We start from the raw sequence: 26,002 nt of genomic DNA, 5'->3' as shown, positions 1-26,002 counted from the left end.
ACCTGGCTTCTATCCTTTATTTTTAGAAATCATGAATAGGTACTGATTTTAACAAAGTCTTTTCTGGTAACTAAATAATTTTCCTCTTTTAGTCTGTTATTATGGAAAATTATATTGATTGTAATGTTTTATAGTTTCTGGTTTTATGCAGAAATTCTCAATCTTAAATTTTAAAAATTTCTTTTGTTTAATAAAACTAGATATTTTAAAGTCTATCTTATTTCAGTGTCCAAAGCCCTGTGATTCTATTTACATACTCTAATTTCCTGCTGATTATTATATATGTCTTATTTTCTTGTGCACCCTGGTTATTTTTGCTTAGAACTACATACCATGTATTGTACTTATAGTATCTTTAATAGAAATAATTGGAAGCCAAGGATGATGTCATCTTCCTCCAGAGAGGATTTGTGTGTTCTGCCAGGTACCTGGTGGCACTAACACCTTAGGTGCCTGAGGGCACCACCACTCCTGACAGCTTTCACCTGTGATCCATGAAATGGACAGAAGCTGGAGCTAAGCTCCCAACCCTGCCACATCCTGTCCACTCTGGTTCTCTTTCACTTCCAGGGCACACTATTTGGGATGGCAATGTAAGCAGCTCTACCTGATAGGCCCTGGACCCTAATTCTTGTCCCCCAGCTCATAAAGTCTTCAGCAGCACACCTCAGTCTCTTAGCTCCCTCCAGCTATGGTGAATGCCCCCAGGAGAAGTCAATCCAAATACTAGGCCCCTATCCTTGAGCCTCTACTCCCCTCCCACCACCAATCCTGGCCTGTTTTCAGCTTTGATGCCTTCAAAAAGAAGTTTTCAGATTTTGTCCAACTTTTTAGTTTTCAATAGCATGGTAGTGTGAATTACTTAGCTTGCTATTACTGGGAGTGGAAATCTTTGCTTGATTTTCTAATGTTAAAGCCAGTCTTGCACTCCTGGAGTAAGCCTAACTTGGACATGATTTATTACCTTTTGGTGTTTATTGCTGGACGTGAATAAATCCCTAATGTGGGCTTTCCAGGGCCATGTGAAGAGAAATAATGGTAGAAAGACTAGGAGCCCTTGGCTAAACATGTATGTCCCTTATGCTGCCTTGAATTTGTCACCTAACTGGCTATACCATCAGAATCCCAGCAAAGACTCCTGTGTGCTTTCCCCACACCTCTCTCTCTTAAAGCAAATAACCTCAGGGCAGTGTTGGGGGGTCATAAACACCTAGTTAGTTAATGAGACTGCTTTCCTTCTAATACCTGATAGGCTCAGCCCTACTAAAAACATAAAATTATTCATGGGAGGGCGGCACCTGTGGCTCAAGGAGTAGGGTGCTGGCCCCATATACTGGAGGTGGTGGGTTCAAACCCAGTCCCGGCCAAAAACTGAAAAAAAAATTTTATTCATGAGAGAAAGAAGGAGAAAGACCAGTAATTTGCAAGAATTTCTCCCTGACCCTGGTTGGGAAGGGCCACAGAATGGAGAGATCAGGAGAGCCGAGCAGTGTAACAGGTCAAAGGCAAAGCCCAGACCAAGGAGGGCAGGACCTTGTTCTCTTTTCTTTCTTTTTTTTTTTTTTTTTGTAGAGACAGAGTTTCACTTTATGGCCCTCGGTAGAGTGCCGTGGCCTCACACAGCTCACAGCAACCTCCAACTCCTGGGCTTAAGCGATTCTCCTGCCTCAGCCTCCCAAGTAGCTGGGACTACAGGCGCCCGCCACAACGCGCGGCTATTTTTTGGTTGCAGTTTGGCGGGGGCCGGGTTTGAACCCGCCACCCTCGGTATATGGGGCCGGCACTTTACCGGCTGAGCCACAGGCGCCGCCCCCCTTGTTCTTTTTTCAAACTGGATGGAGGAGTTTCCCTGAGCACGCTCTGGGCCTGGTGAACGCAAATTGTCTCCGACAGCGAGCCTGAGACCCAAGGGGTGGGCAGCAGCTCTGGAACTGGCACCTCCTGTGTGACTTCTACCACGTTTCTCCTTGGAAGGGTATGGGAGCTCTGGAGTTCCTGGAGGACAGGGACTCAATGACAAGCCCCATGTAAGCCAGCACACTATCTGGGCAGTGCCAAAGCCCACACCAGCTCCTGCTCACACATGCACTTATCTGAAAACCAGACCGCCAGGGAGCAGGTGCAAGGAGGGCAATCGCTGTGTTATTTCTTCCCTTTAGTTCCTGCACTGCCCAATGGAGCGAGTCGTCTGGCATGTTAGAGGAAGTGGGTGCAGGGAACGTGGGGAGCCGGGCAGAGAGCAGGGGACAGTGCCGCCCAGCTCAGCCCCACTTGGCCATGTTAATACCTCAGACTGACAAGGTCAGAGCAGAGGAAATGACCAACCCTGGAAGCCCAGCAGGCAATGTGGAGCTGGAGACTAGGAGGGGGCCCTGGCCAGGCTGCCTGCAGACCCTCCCTGAGGCTTCCAGCCCCTCAAGAAAGGTGGGCTACTGAGCCCTGAGCAGGGGCCACTCCTGGGTCCTGGAATACAAAGAGAAAGCAGCTGTCTGAGCAGGAACGTCTCACCAGCCAACTTAAGCTTGCATTTGAGGAACACAGGAAAAGAGAAAAATCAACTCATACTCTGATTTATCTGAGTGGGAAAAATGAAAATAAAAAATAAAGCGTTGTATTTATTTGTTTTCATGTTTAAGAAGCCATTATCCCCAGTAATAAATAAAATACTTCATTCTGTCAGACTTAGCCTGAAAAGTAAATCTCTAATGTGGGATTTTGAGTGTTAGGAAGTCTATGGGGGAGGCTTGAGGGCAGTCAGTGTGCCCATCTAATGCCCTGGACTCCCCAGGAGCCCCCATCCTGCATTTGGGCTGGACCTGAGGACTGAGCACGTAGCTCCTACTTGCCCCACATCAGGATCTCTGAGTCCCCCGTCCTGCCCACAGCCAAAGTCTCATCCCTTTCAGTTTTCCTCATTCCCCAAGACCCACGTTCACCCCACCTCACTAGGTTCTCCCCACTCAGACCACTGTGGTGTCCTGGTTCTGTGCTCCCTGGTCAGGGCTCAAAGGACCCAGCTCCAGCCTCTGGACAATGCCCTGTCCCCAGAAGGCCCAACCCAGAGGCCACCTGCCTCTCCCCACAAATGGCTTTTGGCTATGAATATAACGGTATGTGTTTATATGATTGGCAAGATCAGGGTCTTAGGTTTTCTCTGTTTCTTTTTTTATATTAAAATCTAAAAAAAAATTACTGAAGAATAACTTTTGCAGAAAAATGCACAGATTTTAAGTATACAGCTCACTAAACTATTACAATGTGAACTTACCAAGGTCACTGTCACCCAGCTCCAAATGAATGGCAGGACTCACATATAAACTTAGTCTGAGGAATCCGGCCGCCAGCCAGAGGAGGCTCAGTGCGAGTGTCAGTCGAGATATTCTCAGGCTTCTCATCCGACAAGGCCTGAGAAGATCCCAGAATCTCCTATTGTGTCATCTGTCGCCGTGATGTAACCTTCTGCAGAGAAGACCTGGTCCACTCTGAGTGGACCCCAGGCTGGGTGGAGGCTCCCAGTGGGCAGTACCCTGCTGTGTTAGGTGCTCGGGGATGTGGATTCTGAACGACTAGCTGAATCCTGACCAGGGAATGGGGGCCCCAGTTCCAAGTCTTTTGTAGATGTCACAAGTGGACAAATGACCAGGTTTCCACTCAGACTACAGCAACATTAACCTCTGCCCTGTGGAGATAGCCCTGGGCCACAGGAGCCAGTTATCCTTCTCATCCATGCCTCCAACAAACCTGGATTCAACACCACCTGGGCTCAGGGCTGGCACCTAAGGCAGACAGTGTCCCTGCCCTCACGGAGAAGGCTCTGGCACCTACCACGTGGGGAGCTAGCAAGGAAACTTCGCAGGGTCCTGACCTGTGCCCCACCCTACCCCAGGCCCGACTCCCCAAGGAGGGTGTTGGGGCTTCCTCCAGCCTATGGTTAGATAGGATGGGGCCTTGACCAGCCATCTCTGCTCTTCTGCAGGCCCTGCTATCCCAGTGGGCGTGGACGTGCAGGTGGAGAGCCTGGACAGCATCTCGGAGGTGGACATGGTACGCAGTGCCTGCGGCTGGGGGGGCCTCCAGTGAGGGGCCATATGGGGTGGGGTGCCGTCAGAACCCATGTGGCTGGGGTGCCGTCAGGGCCTGTGGCCAGGTGGGCTTCAGTGGCTTAGGCTGTGTTGTGCCGGCACAGGGGAGCTAGAGCTGGTACAAGGGGCCTTGGGCTTTGGCTCAGCTGCAGTGAAACCTTGAGTGGGGCTTCTCAAGCTGCATGGGTATAGTCACTTTGGGGCTGGTGAGATGCAGATTCCTGGGCCGCACCGCACACTTCCTGGTGCAGAATCCCTGGGGGTAAGACCAGCACTTCCTACTTTGAACACATTGCTGGGGCGCTGCATGTGGGTAGGCATGCCACTGCCTTGGCCCTCCACATCTACCCTGACTTCACCATCCATGCCATCCCTTGTCTTGCAGAGGCCAGCTACGGAGGGGACTGTCCCTCCATGCCCCAACCCCATCTCCTTCTAATGTGACTTCTCTTTCATTTTGCAAACTTCCTCTTTTGTCTGCCTGGGGACCTTGGGGTCATGCAGGATGACAGTCTGCCTGGGGACTCTCACTCTGGCCCTCCCCACAGCTTTCGCCTTGTCTTTCAGGCCTCAGTTGAGATAAGGGCTTCCCTGATCTAGTTTCTGTATTTCCTTCATAGCTCCTATCAGCATTTACCACTGCACTGTGTATTTATTTGGGGGTTTCTTGTATGTTGGTTACCTCCCACACTTGACTACAAGTTCCGTGAGTGTATTTTTTACCCCTATATCTCCAAGCCTAGCCCAGTGGGGGCTCTCAAAATGTGTGGAATGAATGAAGGTGGGGGAGGTGCCCCTTCCTAGTGCAGTGTCACAGTGTGTTGCCTATGAGGGTGGGGCTGCCTGGTCCCTAAATGACTCAGCACAGAGGAGCTGCTGTGATTGACACAGAGGCCGTGCACCCCATGGCTCCAGCACCTGGCAAAAAATGGGGTCATGCAGGAATGACAGTTTCCAGATGCTGGACTGTACACTGCCTGCCCCTTTGGATGCCCAACATGTGGGTCCAGCCGTGGAACCAGGTCTGGGACCAGTCTTCTATAGGTGGATGTCTGCCTCCGGTCCATATGGCTCAGGCTTCCAGGAAGAGGTATTTAGAATGACTTGCCTGTCTTAGAGCAGGCACTGACCAGTGGAAAAGCAGGTAGACTCCAGCACCAAGAGGGTGGGTGGTAGGTGCCACCCAAGGTGGCCATGCATGGCTAGTATCTGTGAATCTGCAATGTGGCACTTCCCCTGGGTCATCTCCCTTAGAGCATGCTGTCAACCTGTATACCCTGAAGGGGAAAGACCCAGGTGGGGGGCACTTGGCTGGCCTCTTCCTACTCTCTCCTGTGGATGGAGGAGTGTTCCCAGCAGGTGCTGGAGCCCTAGAGACCAGGACCAGTCAGTGACAGGCCTCATCCAGGCACAGTTACAGTGTCCATTCCTTCTTCTCTTGCGGGGCTCCCTCTGGGCCTGGCACCACCATGCACTCTTCCAATCCTCCCTCCACCTGCTCCCAGAAGAGGATCTTCGGGGCAACTATTTTTCCATTTGCTCCTTGTGCCTTGGCTCTGGCTGTGGAGAAGGGCCCTACTCTTAGTTTAAGGCAGGACCAGCTTTCGGGCTGAGATAATAGTAGGTATACAGCTGTCTAAATCTCCACCTCTGTGCCCCAGTTTTTAAAGCAGTGATGACTTGCTGAGCACCTGCTGCATGCCTGGCCAGGCACTCAGTCCACACCTTCCTTCAAGGGTCTCATGGTCTAAGCGCAGAACCTCCTAGAGCAGCGATTCTCAACCTGTGGGTCGCGACCCACAGGAATTGTATTAAAGGGTTGCAGCATTAGGAAGGTTGAGAACCACTATCCTAGAGGGTCTGGGATGTGGGCTCTGCAAGTGGCCACCAAGCTGCCGTGGAGTGGCTAGATGGTGGTAAGGACCCAGGGCAGAGGGGCTGTGGCGACACTGCATTTCTGTTTGTGCAGCCTGCAGGGCTGCTGCTCAGTCTCCGGGGCTCTGACCTCACAGTCGTCCTAATGAGCCCTTCAGATTGCAAGAGGGCCATTGCCCAGACGGGCTGCAGGGCTGCATAACTGTTCCCTCTGATTCTTGAGGCTGAGCCCCAGCCCAGCAGAGTGGTGGATGGTGAGCTGACAGCAAGGAAGGAAGCTCCTAAGCCCTTTATTCCTGTCCTCCCCTGGTGCCTGTAGGACTTCACCATGACCCTGTACCTGCGGCACTACTGGAAGGACGAGAGGCTTGCCTTCCCCAGCACCAGCAACAAGAGCATGACCTTCGACAGCAGGCTGGTGAAGAAGATCTGGGTCCCCGATGTCTTCTTTGTTCACTCCAAAAGGTCGTTTACACACGACACCACCAATGACAACATCATGCTGAGAGTGTTCCCGGATGGCCACGTGCTGTACAGCATGAGGTACTGGCCAGGGCCAGTGCTCCTTTTCCCAGAGCCATCCCAATAGGCATGGTCAGTCCTGGGGCACTGAAGAGCCTGTGACTGTGGTTGGGGAGAGGGCTATGCGTGATGGGATGAACTCTCTGATGCCAGAAAGAACCATGTAAAACTTAGATGGCACCACAGTAGGTGGCAACTTCTTGTCCCTGGGACTGTCATGACAGATGGGATTAGGGGACTGCTTTGTCCTGAGCCAGTGGATGGAGACAGTGCCCTTCTGAGTGCTGTCCCCTCCATCCCTAACAGCCTATGATTTTAGCTGATTGGTAGTAAGGATTAAAAGAAAAAATAACACCAGAGGCTACTGATGATGTGTGCTACTGTGAACGAGCAATGGGACTAAACGAGTTGTCTTAGTCCATGTCATCCTGCTGGCTTGTACAGGTCACCAGAACTAAATGCAAATACACTTCCTGGCCTGGGAAGGGGTGGGGGAGGTGGTCCCACTGGCTAGGGCAGTGGCCAGAGGAGGGTGGCCAGAAGAGGAGCACGCCTGCCCCATGAGGGGGACCCAGTAGCGACTGAAGATCTGCTACAGAAGTGCAGATTCTGCATGCTGAGGCTCTTTCTCAGATGCTGTGTTCCTGCTGCACAGGCAGTGGCCAGGAGGTGCCTGTCCTTGGTGGCAGGTGCACCTGCTGGAACTCCCTGTACAGACTCCTGTGTGTTTGTGTTGTCTAGGATCACGGTCACTGCCATGTGCAACATGGACTTCAGTCACTTTCCCTTGGACTCCCAGACCTGTTCTCTGGAGCTGGAGAGCTGTAAGTATCGGCTTTCCCGACTCCTTCACTGTCTTCCCACTACAGTCTCGGTGCCCTTCCGTGGTCAGGAGGCTGTGTGTGCCTGTCCTCTCCTGTGGGCCCAGGACGGGCACAGGACTGCCTGGTTGCTTCTCCCTGTGTCAGGTGAAGGAGTCAAAGTAGCTTATTTTCCTCTCCCCAAAGATGCATATACAGATGAAGACCTGATGCTGTACTGGAAGAACGGGGACGAATCCCTGAAAACAGATGAGAAGATCTCCTTGTCTCAGTTTCTGATTCAGAAATTTCACACGACTTCCAGACTGGCCTTCTACAGCAGCACTGGTAGCTCCCTTTTGCCATAGTCTGATTCAAATGTGGAAAAACACCTTTGAATTCTTTAGCCTTAACCCCAATGAAAATCAATTTGGATTACTAAAAGAATGCATAGCCCTACACAATATAGATAGCACTTAAAAGCAGAAAGCTAAAAGTAAATAAACTGCTGTCTTCTGAAATCCCTTCACCAGAGATGATCACTCCTAACTATTTATTTATTTTTTTTTGAGACAGAGTCTCACTATGTTGCCTTCAGTACAAAGTTGAAATTCAACAGGAGAATCACTTAAGCCCAAGAAGTTGAGGTTGCTGTGAGTTGTGATGCCACAGCGCTCTACAAAGCCTGACGTAGTGAGACTCTGTCTCCAAAAAAAGAGAAAACAAAGCAAACAACAAAAAAAAAAACCCCTAATGAGACAAAGTGCAAGGTATTAACAAAAGAGAGCATTTAGATTTTGGAAAAGAAAGTTATTATATTAAGCCAGTTGAATTTCAACTTTGTGCTGTTGATGGGAGCAGTGTCGGGGGGAGAAGGAATCCTGGGAGGTGTTTGTTTGGACACTCACAGCTCCTCTCCATGCCCAGGCTGGTACAACCGTCTGTATATCAACTTCACGCTGCGGCGCCACATCTTCTTCTTCTTGCTCCAGACCTACTTCCCAGCCACCCTGATGGTCATGCTGTCCTGGGTGTCCTTTTGGATTGACTGCAGAGCTGTGCCCGCCAGAGTTTCACTGGGTAAAAGCATTCCATGAGATGTGGCAGGGTGGCTGTTTTGTTAAACTCATCCCTCTGTATGATCCTTCCTTGGAGGGACGTCTTCCCCTGTCTCGCCTTCCCTGGTCAGGTGCCAGCCTTCTTCCTCTACCTCAGTCTGATTTGATTGCATCACTGTGGTATAAATGTCCACAACTGGCAGTATTAGAGCTCAGTAATCAGAGAAATAAGACAATTCTACAAATGCCAATGATTTGTTCTGTAAATACAAAAACATCATTTGCTGGCCTTGTTTGGCCAGACTGAGGCTTGGAGGCAGGGCCCATGGTAGTGATTTCTGGAAAGGTGAGGGCTGCATTCCCCGGCACTGTGGTTTAGCCCTTCACAGACCCTGCATTCCAGACTGAAAGCTTGCCACTCATCACTGTAAACTGGACGAGATTAGGTTGAGGTGAGAAATGTGAGATTAACCAGCAAGGCCTGTGGAGAAGAAACCAGCACCACGGGCCTCTGAGAGTTTCGAGTCTCTAAGGACCAATAAATGTGGCTTAGATGAGTGAGAATGTGTCCATTTTTTGAGGTTTGGGAAAGTTGCTTTAATTCCACATCAGAGCAGGCCTTTTCTGAAGCTTGCTTAACCTTGTCAGCCATGTCCTAGAAATCCTGTCTTTAAGGGGCTTGAAGTGAAGGGAGGCGAGCAGTGAGCTGGCTGGCAGGGATCAGGTCCACTGGGCAGCAGATCCCAGCAGCATGGCCAGGGAATCGCTCACTCAGGTTATGAGGCAGAGAATATGGAATTGCAACCTAGTGAGCTGTGGGGGCGTTTTCTACACCACTGACAGCAGCTGAGCTGAGACTGGATGTTGCAGGGATCATGACGGTGCTGACCATGTCAACCATCATCACGGGCGTGAACGCCTCCATGCCCCGCGTCTCCTACATCAAGGCCGTGGATGTCTACCTCTGGGTCAGCTTTGTGTTTGTGTTCCTGTCGGTGCTGGAGTACGCAGCTGTCAACTACCTGACCACAGTGCAGGAGTGGAAGGAACGGAAGCTGCGAGAGAAGGTGAGAGCTGTTCCCTTGTCTGAGTTGTGCTACTGATTGGATGCAAGCGGAAGTTGACTGGGCAGAGGGCTCCTGGGGTTTGTGTGTAGGAAAAGGAGGTGTTGATGCAGAAGGAGGATGGCCTATTTTAGAGAAGCTCCAACTTCTTCCATGAAGGATCTCAGAAAACAGAAAGTATTTGGACAGAGACTGAAAATGGAAATATTTGACCTCTTAGATCCAGCTCTGCTACCTGTGCTGGGCCTCCATTTCCTCATCTGTAAAAGGGGATAACAGAACCCTCCCCTCCTGAAGTTATTGTAAGACTCACATGAGGTGATGTATGTGACTATGTTTTGAGACTGTGAGGTTATAGACACACAGAAACTACCACTGTTATTACTGAACATGTGTAGAGAAAATGAGAAGGGGAGGGTTCTAGAACAAAAAGGTCCTTTATTTATCACTGCTCTGGGACAGTAAAAATTCAGCCACTTTAAAAATGAAAATAATATATTTTATATTTATTTACTGGGAATGCTGTACTATCTACATTATACTGCGCTATGCTTCATGACAGTTAGCCCGTTAAACAATGTGGGGGTTGGGGTGCCAACTCTCACACATCAAAAATCCAAGTACAACTTTTGACTTCCACAAAACTTAACTACTTACAGCCTATTGTTGGCTGGCAGCCTCACTAACGATATAAACAGTCCACTGTTGCATTTTTTCCTATTATATGTATTAAGTGAGCTAGAGAATAGAAAATGCTATTAAGAAAATCTTAAGAGAAAAATGTATTTCCTATTCATTAGGTGGCAGTGGATCATAATAAAGTCCTTGTCCCTGTCATCTTCATTTACAGTAGGCTGAGGGGCAAGAGCAGGTATTGGTCCTGCTGTCTCAGGGTGGCAGAGGTAGAAGGAAATCGGTGTAGAAATGAACCCGAGCATTTCAAACATGTGTTGTTCAAGGGTCAACTGTCTTACTATGAGATAGAATAAAAACAGGAAATTTTATAAAGCAATCTTCCTGGACCTTTGACACAGAGAAGGAAACTCTATTTTCAGACTCTTAAGAAATAAATAAAGGGCTGGGCATGGTGGCTCACATCTATAATCCTGGAGCTCTGGGGGGTTGAGGCAAGTGAATCACTTGAGGTCAGGAGTTCAAGACCAGTCTGATCAAAGCAAAATCCTGTCTCTCCTAAAAATAGGAAAACTAGCCCATCATTGTGATATGCGCCTACAGTCCCAGCTACTGGGGAAGCCGAAGCAGGAGGATCCCTTGAACCTAGGTGTTGTGCAAAGGTTGTGTGGTGCAGTGCCACAGACATTAAGACCTGCAATGAAATTATATGGTGAATAAGGAAGGCTGTAGCTCTCTCTTGGCATGCAGCAACTTTATTTCTTCCACCAAAGCTTATATAGGCAATACTACATGTGCATACAATTAATCAATAAACATACGACTTAAACCTTAGTCCCAGGCCGGTCACTGCCTGGTACCTATGGGTCTATGGATTAACTGATAACCACTTCACTAGCATTATCTAAAGTTATTCTTATTTTAAGTAATCAAAAACAAAACCACAAAACAAGGTTCAGGGGGAATAAGCGGTTTGAATGATTGACTTTTAACAGACCAACTGGAGGCAGTCATTTATCTTTAGGGAGTAGTCTGGAAATTTCTGAGATATACAGGTACCTGCCTGCAGGCCTGCCCCCCACCCCCAAAGCCAGGCCTTTAATCACATCTACGAGACCAGGCCTTTAGCCAGGTTTTTTTCCTTTCTAACTCACAAAAGACTTCAAACTTGCCTCACAAAATGGAGCTATATAAAGGCTTATTTATAGGCTTTCCGCCTATAATTCCTCCTTTCTTTTTTATTGTGCTTTTGAGCATTTATGTCACTCATCATTAATGTGAAAATCACAGCATGTCTTTCATTTTCCTGCTTAGTTTGATTAATTCTCTTACACACAATATATAAAATCAAACACAAAATTAATAACAATGCAAATGATCTTACGGAACTTCCAATTAGACCATTAATTTTTGGCAATGGATTTAACTGTTCTACTCCATCAGCAATTCCTTTTAAAGTCGCATCTCCATCCACTTTTTCCAATTTATGCTAAAAAGTGGAATACACTTCATGTTGTAAATTAACAATATCAGTGGTTAAATTTTCATGGTTTAACAAATGTTTTTTCACTTTTTCCCAAGGGAACTTAGTTTCATTGTACATAACAGTGGTAATACAAAAAGATGACATATTCCAATCACATTTCAATTTTATCTGTCTTTTTAAACTGACCAAGTCATCACCTAACATAACAACAGCTTGTTCTAAATCTGATAATTCATTACATATTTCAGTATCAATCTGTTTTGGGGCAGTCCATAATTGTTCAGAGTTCTTATGCCCATCAGCCACAAAGTTTTGAGTCTTAATATTTTCAGTTAATGTAATGCCAGCAGTAGCAGCAGCAGCAGTAACAGCAATAATCCCTAAGATGGCAGCAATGAGCAGACTGATGAAACGTCTGCTTCTTTTCAGGATCTTATCACCTACAAATTGCAGAATGGATAATGTTGGGGACTCCTGCCAAGATCTGTTTAAGTTGATCAGCAGCCAAACTTCTGTGTGAGCACTCAGCAAATACAATTGTTCCTTAGATGGATTAAAACTCAAATAATTGTTAATACAAGTGAACAATTGGCAAGTACAACAAAATAATTCTCCTGTTACTTTATTCCAAGTAACATTTCCTTTTAGCCATACAAGGAAGTTGTAAACAGGCTTGAATATACTTGGTGTCATTTACAACAAAGTTCATTTCATATTCTTGGAGGGTGTTATGGAAAAATAATCTTCCAGTCCAAGCCTTAAGAGATTGTAAAGCTCCAGGAATTTTCCACAAATGCATTTGTTTAGGATATGCTGCAATTCCAGGTATTGCAGGGGGCGAGGGGGAAAACACCCTGTTCATCCATGAAATATACTCAGAAGCTGAAGCCGATGCTTTGCTCTAATTATATACAATTTTAAAAGACAAAGCTGATTCCAAGTCTGATCTTAAGTAAGCCGTAAGTCCCCAATCCATGACTTCTCCACCTGTGGTATTAATAAGCATATGTGCAAAATCTCCTTCACATTTGGTCCAATGTACCCATTCATGAATTTCCGAAAGCATATGCATTTTACAAGGTAGTAATTCAGGATTGGAAGAAATCTTATCAATATGACCTTGTCTAGAAAGCAAGTACTTAACATAAACATTTCAGATATTTGTTCTTTGTTTTCAGGCTTATGTTTATACAAACTAGCCCACATTGAACAGACATGTTAAGGCAATGGGAATGGTTTCCAAAACATATGGGAGGACCAATCACCCAGTAGTATAATTAGAAATTCCCATGCCTTCTTCATTAGGCCAGAACAACCTTCTGGTGTCATAAGGACCAGGAAGCCAAGAAGAATCATTAACGTAAATAGGAATAGTAGGTTCCAGCCAGCTAACACCTCGAAGTAAGGGAGGGTTAGGAATATAAGTCCAATATTTATAATTTTGTCCTTGAGTCTGGACAGTCAAAAGGGCCATCATTGCCAGAAATAGATTGGAGGCATTCATCTGCTGGTGGGTGTAATTCACCAGCTCCTCCGCTTGGTGGCACAATTTCTTAAACTGCCCCCAAATCATTGGGGGTGCTTCTTTTGTCCAAGGCAGCATTGATCATCTCTCCTTCCATGTTGCTGCCAGTTTTAGTCCATTCAAGCGGGACATCATTTGTTTCTCTGATGTTTGATACTTGTTTCCAGGTATGTGTCTGAGGGGACATGTTGGAGTTTCAAGTTTTTATCTGGAACCCAAAGTTTAGTATTTCCTGTAGAAATATAAGCATAGCCTCTTCCCTAACATATAACATGTGCCAGCTTCCATGAGTTTGTTAGAGTATCTTTATAATAAATGGGTTGATTTAATGGAGGAGAAGTGATTTTGAGCCAATGCTTGAGATGGAGTCTCACTTTTGTCATATTAAAAAAATTTAAAGTAAAAAGAGCTGAAGATAATCTATTTCTCAGGGTAATATTATACTGTTCTCCCCCTTTCTTTTGTTTTAACAGCATTTCTTTTAAAGTTCAATTTTGTCTTTTGATAATGGCCAGTAATACCGGAATTCCAGTAATATGCTTTATATTATGTAATTTTAAAAAAGCTTGACATTTGCTAGAAATATAAGCAGAACCATTACCTGTTTTTATAGTCAAAGGTTTACCTATGACTGAAAAGGCTTCTAATATATGAGAAATTACAGCATCAGCCTTCTCAGATGTCATTGATGAAGCGCAAGAAAAATGAGGATAAGTATCTACAGAATGATGGATATATTTTAATTTTCCAAATTCTTGAAATTGAGTAAATCCATCTGCCATAATTTATTAGATAATAATCTTCTAGGATTGACTCCCATAGGTAAATGTGGAGCCATTAAAGGCTGGCAAGTAGGGCAAGAGCGCATTATAGCTCTTGCAGTATGCCAAGAAATGTCATGTCTTCTTTTTAAAGCTTGAGCATTAGTATGATGTAATGTATGTTCATGTCGAGCAGATAAAACTGAACCTACTAACTAATCAATAGTTCGATTGCCCAATGAAATGGGTCTTGGTAAATTGGAGTGAGCTCTAACATGAGTAATATATATAGGATAAGATCTATTTCTAATTAACTGCTAAAGGCATGAAAACAATAAAGAAAGTTCTTATGAATTAAATGGCAAGGTAACAGTTTCAATAGTTTTTACAATATAAATAGAATACTGTGAATCAGAAATAATGTTAAGGGGGATGATCAGGAAAATCTTAGAAGTAATATAATAGCAAATAGTTCTGCTTTTTGTACAGAGGAATAAGGGGATTGTTGTACTTTATGAGTAGGAGGACCTAAATATCCAGATATTCCCATTTTATTTGCATCTGTGTAAAACGTTTCTGCATGTGGGATGGACTCTAATTTTACTATTTTAGGTAAAATCCAAGAAGTATTTTTAAGAAACTGAATTCTTTTATCTGGAGGAAAATGATTGTCTATTATTCCAATATAATCTGATAATTCAATTTGCCATTCAGTATTCAACATAAGTAAATCAGAAATTTGATTATTAGTTAGAGAAACAACAATTTTTTCAGGATCTCTTCCTATTAATTGTCTTAAGTGCTGTCTTCCCTTTAATATTATAAAGGCCATTTTTTGTATGTAGGTTTCCATCCTTTTGGATGCTTTATTAGGTAAAAAGCACAAAGGCTTTCAACAAAGGCTGTTTCTTGCACAATCAGTCCTGTATGAGAGTGCATTGATGGCAAGACATAGATATAAAAATTATTAATTTGAGGAAGCGGAGCAAGATGGCAGCCGAGTAACAGTTTCCTTGCATCTGGGCACCATGAGTCTGGGGATACAGGACTCCAGGCATCTCTGGCTGGTGGGATCTGCCTATCATCACTCCTAAGAGGATACAGGGAGTCAGCGAGAGACTTCTGGAACCCAAGAGGAGGAATAAAACAGTGGAAAACCAGCAAGTGGTCCTGTGTGTTCAATCCGTCTAAACCCGCCCGCAACTTCCACAGGCACGAGAACTTAAAGAGCAAGAGGAAGTGAAAGGAAAATTAGGGCAAGAAAACAGATAAAAGAAATCACCCATGAGGAAGAATCAGCAGAAAACTCCAGGCAACATGAAGAACCAGTCCAAAACAACCCCGCCAAGGGACCATGAGGTAGCTACTGCAGAGGATTCCACCTATACAGAAATGTTAGGAATGACAGAAAGGGAATTTAGAATACACATGTTGAAAACAATGAAAGAAATGATGGAAACAATGAAGGAAACTGCTAATAAAGTGGAAACTAACCAAAAAGAAATACAAAAACAGAATCAAATAAGAGATGAACGATATGAAGAATATAAAAAGGACATAGCAGAGCTGAAGGAAATGAAACAGTCAATCAGGGAACTTAAAGATGCAATGGAAAGTATCGGCAACAGGTTAGACCATGCAGAAGAAAGAATTTCAGAGGTAGAAGACAAAGTTTTTAAGATAACTCAGATAGTAAAAGAGGCAGAAAAGAAGAGAGAGAAAGCAGAACGTTCACTGTCAGAATTATGGGACTTTATGAAGCATTCCAACATACGAGTTATAGGAATCCCAGAAGGGGAAGAAGAATGCCCCAGAGGAATGGAAGCCATACTAGAGAATATTATAAAAGAAAATTTCCCAAATATCACAAAAGATTCTGACACACTGCTTTCAGAGGGCTATCGGACCCCAGGTCACCTCAACTCTAACCGAGCTTCTCCAAGACACATTGTGATGAACCTGTCCAAAGTCAAGACAAAAGAAAAGATTCTGCAAGCTGTCAGGAGTAAGCGCCAGTTGACCTACAGGGGCAAATCCATCAGAGTGACCGCAGACTTCTCTAATGAATCTTTCCAAGCAAGAAGACAATGGTCATCTACCTTTAATCTACTTAAACAGAACAATTTCCAGCCCAGAATTCTGTACCCTGCTAAGCTAAGCTTCAAAATTGACGGAGAAATCAAATCATTTACGGATATACAAACATTGAGGAAATTCGCCACAACAAGACCAGCTCTACAGGAAATACTTCAACCTATTCTGCACACTGACCACCTCAATGGATCAGCAGCAAAGTAAGAACTCAGAAATTAAAGGACAGAACCTAACCTCCACACTGATGCAAAAGATAAAACTAAGCAATGGACTCTCACAAAATAAGACGAATAGAATACTACCACACTTATCAATTATCTCAATAAATGTTAATGGCTTGAATTCCCCACTGAAGAGATATAGATAGGTTGACTGGATTAAAAAAAACAAGCCATCCATTTGCTGTCTGCAAGAAACACACCTGGCTTCAAAAGACAAATTAAAGCTCCGAGTCAAGGGTTGGAAGACAATTTTTCAGGCAAATGGAATTCAGAAGAAAAGAGGAGTTGCAATCTTATTTTCAGATACATGTGGATTTAAAGCAACTAAAGTCAAAAAAGACAAAGATGGTCACTTTATATTGGTCAAGAGAAAAATACAACAAGAAGACATTTCAATTTTAATATCTATGCACCCAATTTAAATGCTCCCAGATTCTTGAAACAGACCTTACTCAGTCTGAGCAATATGTTATCTGATAATACCATAATAACAGGGGACCTTAACACTCCTCTTACAGAGCTGGACAGATTCTCTAAACAGAAATGAAACAAGGATATAAGAGATTTAAATGAGACCCTAGAACAACTGTGCTTGATAGACGCATATAGAACACTCCATCCCAAAGATAAAGAATATACATTCTTCTCATCACTCGATGGAACATTCTCCAAAATTGATCATATCCTGGGACACAAAACAAATATCAACAGAATCAAAAGAATTGAAATTTTACCTTGTATCTTCTCAGACCATAAGGCACTAAAGGTGGAACTCAACTCTAACAAAAATGCTCGACCCCACCCAGAGGCATGGAAACTAAACAATCTTCTGTTGAATGACAGATGGGTGCAGGAAGAAATAAAAGAGGAAATCATTAACTTCCTTGAGCATAACAACAATGAAGACACAAGCTACCAAAACCTGTGGGATACTGCAAAAGCAGTTTTGAGAGGAAAATTCATCGCTTTAGATGCCTACATTCGAAAAACAGAAAGAGAGCGCATCAACAATCTCACAAGACATCTTATGGAATTGGAAAAAGAAGAACAATCTAAGCCTAAACTCAGTAGAAGAAAAGAAATATCCAAAATCAAATCAGAGATCAATGAAATTGAAAAAAAAAGAATCATTCAGAAAATTAATGAAACAAGGAGTTGGTTTTTTGAAAAAATAAATAAAATAGATAAACCACTGGCCAGACTAACGAGGAATAGAAAAGTAAAATCTCTAGTAACCTCAATCAGAAATGATAAAGGGGAAATAACAACTGATCATACAGAGATACAAGAGATCATCTCTGAATACTACCAGAAACTCTATGCCCAGAAATTTGACAATGTGAAAGAAATGGATCAATATTTGGAATCACACCCTCTCCCTAGACTCAGCCAGGAAGAAATAGAGCTCCTGAACAGACCAATTTCAAGCACTGAGATCAAAGAAACAATAAAAAGTCTTCCAACCAAAAAATGCCCTGGTCCAGATGGCTTCACTCCAGAATTCTATCAAACCTTCAAGGAAGAGCTTATTCAATACTGCAGAAATTATTCCAAAAAATTGAGGAAGAAGGAATCTTCCCCAATACATTCTATGAAGCAAACATCACCCTGATACCAAAACCAGGAAAAGACCCAAACAAAAAGGAGAATTTCAGACCAATCTCACTCATGAATATAGACGCAAAAATTCTCAACAAAATCCTAGCCAATAGATTACAGTTTATCATCAAAAAAGTCATTCATCATGATCAAGTAGGCTTCATCCCAGGGATGCAAGGCTGGTTTAACATACCCAAGTCTATAAACGTTATCCACCATATTAACAGAGGCAAAAATAAAGATCACATGATCCTCTCAATAGATGCAGAAAAAGCATTTGATAAAATCCAGCATCCTTTTCTAATTAGAACACTGAAGAGTATAGGCATAGGTGGCACATTTCTAAAACTGATTGAAGCTATCTATGACAAACCCACAGCCAATATTTTACTGAATGGAGTAAAACTCAAAGCTTTTCCTCTTAGAACTGGAACCAGACAAGGTTGTCCTCTGTCACCTTTACTATTCAACATAGTGCTGGAAGTTCTAGCCAATACAATTAGGCAAGACAAGGAAATAAAGGGAATCCAAATGGGAGCAGAGGAGGTCAAACTCTCCCTCTTTGCTGACGACATGATCTTATACTTAGAGAACCCCAAAGACTCAACCACAAGACTCCTAGAAGTCATCAAAAGATACAGTCATGTTTCAGGATATAAAATCAATGTCCACAAGTCAGTAGCCTTTGTGTACACCAATAACAGTCAAGATGAGAAGCTAATTAAGGACACAACTCCCTTCACCATAGTTTCAAAGAAAATGAAATGCCTAGGAGTATACCTAACAAAGGAGGTGAAGGACCTCTATAAAGAAAACTATGAAATCCTGAGAAAGGAAATAGCAGAGGATATTAACAAATGGAAGAACATACCATGCTCATCGATGGGAAGAATCAACATTGTTAAAATGTCTATACTTCCCAAAGCAATCTACCTATTCAATGCCATTCCTATCAAAATACCAACATCGTACTTTCAAGATTTGGAAAAAATGATTCTGCATTTTGTATGGAACCGGAAAAAACCCCGTATAGCTAAGGTAGTTCTCTGTAACAAAAATAAAGCTGGGGGCATCAGCATACCAGATTTTAGTCTGTACTGCAAAGCCATAGTGCTCAAGACAGCATGGTACTGGCACAAAAACAGAGACATAGACACTTGGAATCGAATTGAAAACCAAGAAATGAAACTAACATTTTACAACCACCTAATCTTTGATAAACCAAACAAGAACTTACCTTGGGGGATGTTTACCTATTCAATAAATGGTGTTGGGAGAACTGGATGTCTACATATAAAAGACTGAAACTGGACCCACACCTTTCCCCACTCACAAAAATTGATTCAAGATGGATAAAGGACTTAAATTTAAGGCATGAAACAATAAAAATCCTCCAAGAAAGCATAGGAAAAACACTGGAAGATATTGGCCTGGGGAAAGACTTCAAGAAGAAGACTGCCATGGCAATTGCAACAACAACAAAAATAAACAAATGGGACTTCATTAAACTGAAAAGCTTCTGTACAGCTAAGGAGACAATAACCAAAGCAAAGAGACAACCTACACAATGGGAAAGGATATTTGCATATTTTCAATCAGACAAAAGCTTGATAACTAGGATCTATAGAGAACTCAAATTAATCCACATGAAAAAAGCCAACAATCCCTTATATCAATGGGCAAGAGACATGAATAGAACTTTCTCTAAAGACGACAGACGAATGGCTAACAAACACATGAAAAAATGTTCATCGTCTCTATATATTAGAGAAATGCAAATCAAAACAACCCTGAGATATCATCTAACCCCTGTGAGAAGGGCCCACATCACAAAATCTCAAAACTGCAGATGCTGGCGTGGATGTGGAGAGAAGGGAACACTTTTACACTGCTGGTGGGACTGCAAACTAGTACAACCTTTCTGGAAGGAAGTATGGAGAAACCTCAAAGCACTCAAGCTAGACCTCCCATTCGATCCTGCAATCCCATTACTGGGCATCTACCCAGAAGGAAAAAAATCCTTTTATCATAAGGACACTTGTACTAGACTGTTTATTGCAGCTCAATTTACAATCGCCAAAATGTGGAAACAGCCTAAATGCCCACCAACCCAGGAATGGATTAACAAGCTGTGGTATATGTATACCATGGAATACTATTCAGCCATTAAAAAAAATGGAGACTTTACATCCTTCGTATTAACCTGGATGGACGTGGAAGACATTGTTCTTAGTAAAGCATCACAAGAATGGAGAAGCATGAATCCTATGTACTCAATTTTGATATGAGGACAATTAATGACAATTATGGTTATGGGGGGGAAACAGAAAGAGGGAAGGAATGAGGTGGGTGGGGTCTTGGTGTGTGTTACACTTTATGGGGGCAAGACATGATTGCAAGAGGGACTTTACCTAACAATTGCAATCAGTGTAACCTGGCCTATTGTACCCTCAATGAATCCCCAAGTATAAAAAAAAAAAAAAGAAAAGTATTCCTGTTTAAAAAAAAAAAATTATTAATTTGAGAGATTTGGTTTAATTGAGCATCCTGAATATGTTCCTCAACCCACTGTAATTCTTTTTCAGTCTCAGGAGTCAGCTGTCTAGCACTGCAAAGAGCAGGATCCCTTTCCAAAACGGAAAATAAATTAATGAGATAATAAGTGGGGATTCCTAAAGTTGGCCCTACCTAATTCATATCTCCTAATAATTTTTGAAAGTCATTTAGAGTTCAAAGAGAATCTCCTCTGAACTGTAATTTTTGAGGAACAATATTTTGAGCAGTAATGCAATATCCTAAATATTCCCAAGGTTCCTGAGTTTGAAATTTATCTTCTGCTGAAGATAAAGATATCTTCTAAAGAATTGAAGACCATATTCTTTAAATTTGGAATATGCTAATTGGTATAATTCTTGTAATTTGTTAGGGCATGGATGAGCCAACAATATATCATCCATATAATGTAAACACATGGCCTCTGGAAAAGATTTCTCACGTTCTTCTAAAGGTTGATCTACAAATAGTTGACACAAGGTGGGGCTGTTAAGCATACCTTGAGGCAACACCTTTCAGTGGAACCTCCGAGTAGGTTTTTCATTGTTTAAAGCAGGAACGGTAAAAACAAAAAGTTCTGCATCTTTTGGTTGCAAATGAATATTTAAAAAGCAATCTTTTAAGTCAATAATAATTATAGGATAATGTTTTGGTATTAAAGTTGGATTAGGAATTCCGGGTTATAAAGGACCCATTGGTTGAAAGACTGCATTAATTTTTCTTAAATCTGTTAACGTTCTCCATTTGCCTGATTTCTTTTTAATTACAAATATTGGAGAATTCCATGCACTGGTAGTGGATTATATATGTCCAGCTTGTAATTGTTCATTAATTAATTGATGTAGTGCTTCTAATTTTACCAAAGGAAGAGGCTACTGCTCCACCCAAACTGGTTTATCTGTATGCCACTGCAAGGAAAGGGTGAAGCAGAGGCCCCTGAGAGAAATCCTCTGATAAAGAAAGAAGCCCTGGGTGGTGCCTGTGGCTCAACGGAGTAGGGTGCTGGCCCCCATATGCCAGAGGTGGCGGCTTCAAACTCAGCCCCCGCCAAAAACTGCAAAAAAAAAAAAAAAAAAAAAAGGAAGAAGAAGGAAGCCCCAGGCCTTTTTTATCATGGCCAGTTCGAGTTATTTCAAGCTCTCTAGAAGAGCTGGACTGGGTTGAATTGTAGCCCATATTAAACATTATATTTTTAGCAGCCTTTGAAATTGTGGGGATAGTAAGCATAGCTCCCCATTGTTGTAATAGATCTTGACCCCATAAGGTAATGGCTATGGGTGCAACATAAGGGTGGATATGAGCTGCTTGTCCCTCAGGTCCTTGACAATGTAAATCAGAAGTACTTTGTTCAATATTAGTCATTGTTCCAAACCTGACAAAAGTAGCTTTTACTTGAGCTGTTGACCAACATTCAAGCCACGTGTGAGAAGCAATAATAGAGACATCTGCTCCTGTGTCCACTAGACCCTCAACTTGAATATTATGTTCAAATGTCACCTTACATTGAGGGCAAGCATCATTTAGGAAAGTATGCCAAAAGACATGTTTTCCTGTGCTTCCAAAACCTCTTTCCCTGGTAACAGAAGCTGTTTTGCCTTTATGATATGGTAAAATTAATATTTGAGCCACACGTTGTCCTGCAGACCATTGCATATTTTTTGAGGCTGAAGCCATTATTAAAATTTCTTCCTTATAGTCTTCATCAATTATTCTTGGGTGTACACAAAGTCCTTTTATACTAAAACTTCTTCTTCCTAGTATTAATCCTACAGTCCCTGAAGGTATGGGACCATAAACTCCTGTGGGTAATTTTTTAGGAGCTTCCCCACTGTTAAAGTTAACATCTTTTAATAAAGGGAGCGCCAAGGCTGCACTTCCTTGAGTGAAATGAAATAAATCCTGGACATGGACTTTGTTAACAGAACCTAGTTCTGATTCATTTGAGTGTGAGCCTGGCCATTACTCACTGGAAACCGCTGAAGAAGAGAGCTCAACTTGTTTGTTTGGGGGCCTCAAGCTAGCCCTGCATTGGAGTTTCCCTGATTCTGGGTAGAAGGCAAAATATTGCCGTCTTTGTCCTTATTTGAGTGACACTCATTTGTCCAATGTCTGCCTTTACCACACTGGTGACAAACGCCTGGTGGCTTGGTCTCAGTTTAGGTTTTCCCTTTTCTACATTCTTTCTGAATGTGGCCAAATTTTCCACAGCTGTAACATTTAGATCTTGTAGTACTGGATTGCAAAGCTGAGGCTAACAGATTAGCTTGGAAAGTGCCTGATCCTACCTCGCAACAAACGCGAATATATTGATCAATGGTGACATTACCCTGATTTTTGAGTCCGGCCATGGCTTTTTTGCAATCAATGTTAGCATTTTTGAAAGCCAGGTGCAGGAGCAACAATTTTGGGCATCTTCTCCAGGCACTGATCCCTCAATTGCTGATTATAAACGAGCAATAAATTCAGTATATGGTTCATTGTTTCCTTGAAACATTTTTGTGAAAAATTGTTTAATCTGCCCTTTTTCATTGGGATGCTACCATGCAGTAAGGCAATTATCATGAATTTGAGCCAGTAATTCATTAGAATACTATGTTTGAGCATTTATACCATCAAAGTCTCCAGTTCCTGTTAACTGATCAAAATTAAAAGTAGGAGGATTGTCCTGTCTATTATGGTGAGCTTGTGTTTTTGCTTCCTGCATGCACTAGGACTTAAATTGAATGTATTGTCCTGGACTCAAAGTAGTCTGTGATAGAGTATCCCAATCTATGGGAATAAGTAAATGGTTTGCACAATAGGATCTTAAAATCCCCATAACATACAGCGAGTTAGGGCTGTAAGTATGAACAACATCTTTTAATATAGTTAAAACTTTTAGCTGAATAGGAATATGACTAGTTTGTACCTGACCATCCTCAAGCGCTTCCTTAAGTAGTGGGAAAACAAAAGCACTGGTGGATTGAGCATTAGAAGCTTGGAGCAGTGCCGAGGAAGACTCAGCATTTTGGATGACATTAAAAGTTGCCAGATCAACAGGAAAATAAAATTTAGTAATGAATTGAGAATCCAGAGAATTTGGCCACACTGGATAGCAACCTGGAGGAGCAGTGGGGGTCAAAGGTTTATCTTGTAAGGTCAGAAAATACTTACTTTTGGGAGGTTTTGAATAATGTTTCTCAATGGCCTGGCAATATTGGGTTAATTTTTTCTTTCTTTCTTTCTTTTTTTTTTTTCTTCTTTTCCTTTTTGATTTCAGCTTGCTTGTACATTCTTCTTCATTTGAAGTACTTTTTTTGTTTGTTTATTTTCTTTCTTTCTTTTTTAAAAATGTTCTTCCTTTGGTGATTCTCTTTCCTGTTGTCTCCCCAGTAGCTGGGATTACAGACACCCACCACAACGTCCAACTGTTTTTGATGTTAGTACAGATGGGGTCTTACTCTGGCTCACTGCTGCTCATACTGGTCTCAAACCTCTGAGCTCAGGCAATCCACCTGCCTCGGCCTCCCACAGCACTGGGACTACAGGCATGAGCCACCACGCCCGGCCAGTTAACTTTTTCTTAATTTTAGTCATGTCCTCGCTATCAGAAAAATTGGTTATAGCATGATCTGAGTCACTTTCAGTTTGATCTTCCTCTGACTCTTTCTTAACTTCTGGATTTTCTGGTTCATTATACACAGACTCTTCTACAGTCTGTCCCTCTTCCAGAGGTGAGGGAGGAAAATTTTCAAGATTTTCTGCATCAGAACTAGATTGTAAGGGTTCCAATGCCACAGTTACCAAGTGATAGGTGGCTCAAATATCTCTACTTATACATTCTCCCCTCTGATGGGTGCGCCTAAGAGCTTTGCCTACACTCTTCCAAACTTTTAAATTTAATTGATTTTTCTTTTCTGGAGTAAACCAGTAGCAATATTTAGCTATTACCTGAAACAGTCCTTGCAAGGTTTTTGTTTTAACAGTGGTGTCTGTAGCCTTTAACAGAGCCACATACTCGTCCTGCAAGGACTGAGAACTTCCCATTATTTCCTTAATCCATTGCTGGAAATCTCATGTACTTACCACGTGATGACCTTCCTTCCAGTTTCAAAGTACCTCGCTTACCTTAAGCTGACAACTGCTTGAACAGAGAAGCAATCCCAAGGAAACAGGCCCATGCTGTCCTTGGGAAGGTCACTCTGCTCACTGTGCCAAAATGTTGTGCGAAGGTTGTATGGTGAATAAGGAAGGCTGTAGCTCTCTCATGGCATGCAGCAACTTTATTTCTTCCACCAAAGCTTATATAGGCAATACTACACGTGCACACAATTAATCAATAAACATATGACTTAAACCTTAGTCCCAGGCCTGTCACTGCCTGGCACCTACGGGTCTACAGATTAACTGATAACACTTCACTAGCTAAAATTATTCTTATGCTAAGTAATCAAAAACAAAACCACAAAACAAGGTTCAGGGGGAATAAGCTGTTTGAATGATTGACCTTTAACAGACCATCTGGAGGCAGTCATTCATCTTTAGGGAGTAGTCTGGAAATTCCTGAGATAAACAGGTACCTGCCCGCAGGCCTGCCCCCACGAAGCCAGGCCTTTAATCACTTCTACGTGACCAGGCCTTTAGCCACATATGGAGTTCTATCCAGCTTTTTTTTTTCCTTTCTAACTCACAAAAGACTTCAAACTTGCCTTCACAAAATGGAACTATTTAAAGGCTTATTTGGTAGGCTTTCTGCCTATACCCAGGAGTTTGAAGTTGTTGTGAGCTAGGCTAAGAGCATGGCAATCTAGCCTGGGCAACTGAGTAAGACTCTGTCCAACCCTACCCACCCCACACCCCCCAAAAAAGAAATAAAGAATGTTGACTTGTTACCAAGTCTGCTGATTATTGTCCTAGTCAAAATGAGTGTTTAGGGTAAAGTGCCTGTGGCTCATGAGTAGAGCACGAGCTCCATATGCTGGAAGTGGTGGGTTCAAACCCAGTCCCAGCCAAAAACTGCAAAATGAGTGTTTACCTAAAAGGTGTAGTGATTGATGGACATGAAAATCTCACATTTATACATGTCTGGATGGCTGTTAGCCCCTAGCATAAGAGAGCTTTAAATTTTAGGAAAAGAGGATATGTTGCCTTTTCAAAAATAGTTTTTAGTAACTGCAATTACACTTGTCAAATATTTCCACATAGTTTGCAAATAAACTAGAGTGTTTAAGAATTTATTTTTAAAACCATTCAAACCTTTTTTACTTCAGTTCAATAATTTGTTTGTTGATCATTATCAAAGACCTTTGGATTCATTTATACACTTGATTTATAGCCCATCACACTTCCATATATAGAGCTGTGCAAAAAATAGCAGAACTAGGGCAGTGCCTGTGGCTCAGTGAGTAGGGCGCCAGCCCCATATTCCAAGGGTGGTGGGTTCAAACCTGGCCCCAGCCAAACTGCAACAAAAAAATAGGCGGGTGTTGTGGTGGGTGCCTGTAGTCCTAGCTACTCGGGAGGCTGAGGCAAGAGAATCACCTAAGCCCAAAAGCTGGAGGTTGCTGTGAGCTGTGATGCCACAGCACTCTACCATGGGTGATAAAGTGAGACTATCTCTAAAAAAACAAACAAACAAAAATAGCAGAGCTTTCATTGGACAAATAGGGGCTCATGAACCGTATTTGTGTTCAGGCAGGTTCTTAACCTGCTACTGTGTGATAGGTCCAGGTTTTTGCCAGTGATTATAT

General features: G+C 42.9%; 1 protein-coding gene across 1 annotated transcript in view; it reads left to right on the top strand.

Moving 5' to 3' along the window:
• Positions 1-26,002, top strand: part of GABRR2 (gamma-aminobutyric acid type A receptor subunit rho2) — a 68,059-nt gene that overhangs the window by 39,286 nt on the left and 2,771 nt on the right. Inside the window, exons 3-8 of the mRNA XM_053592840.1 lie at positions 3,977-4,044; positions 6,277-6,500; positions 7,221-7,303; positions 7,487-7,627; positions 8,207-8,359; positions 9,208-9,404. Of these exons, the coding sequence (XP_053448815.1) occupies positions 3,977-4,044; positions 6,277-6,500; positions 7,221-7,303; positions 7,487-7,627; positions 8,207-8,359; positions 9,208-9,404 (866 nt within the window). The remainder of the gene's footprint in view (positions 1-3,976; positions 4,045-6,276; positions 6,501-7,220; positions 7,304-7,486; positions 7,628-8,206; positions 8,360-9,207; positions 9,405-26,002) is intronic.

The sequence above is a fragment of the Nycticebus coucang genome, chromosome 5, assembly GCF_027406575.1.
Source record: "Nycticebus coucang isolate mNycCou1 chromosome 5, mNycCou1.pri, whole genome shotgun sequence".
NCBI classification, from domain to species: Eukaryota; Metazoa; Chordata; class Mammalia; order Primates; family Lorisidae; genus Nycticebus; species Nycticebus coucang.
This window is presented reverse-complemented; position numbering and strand designations above follow the sequence as displayed.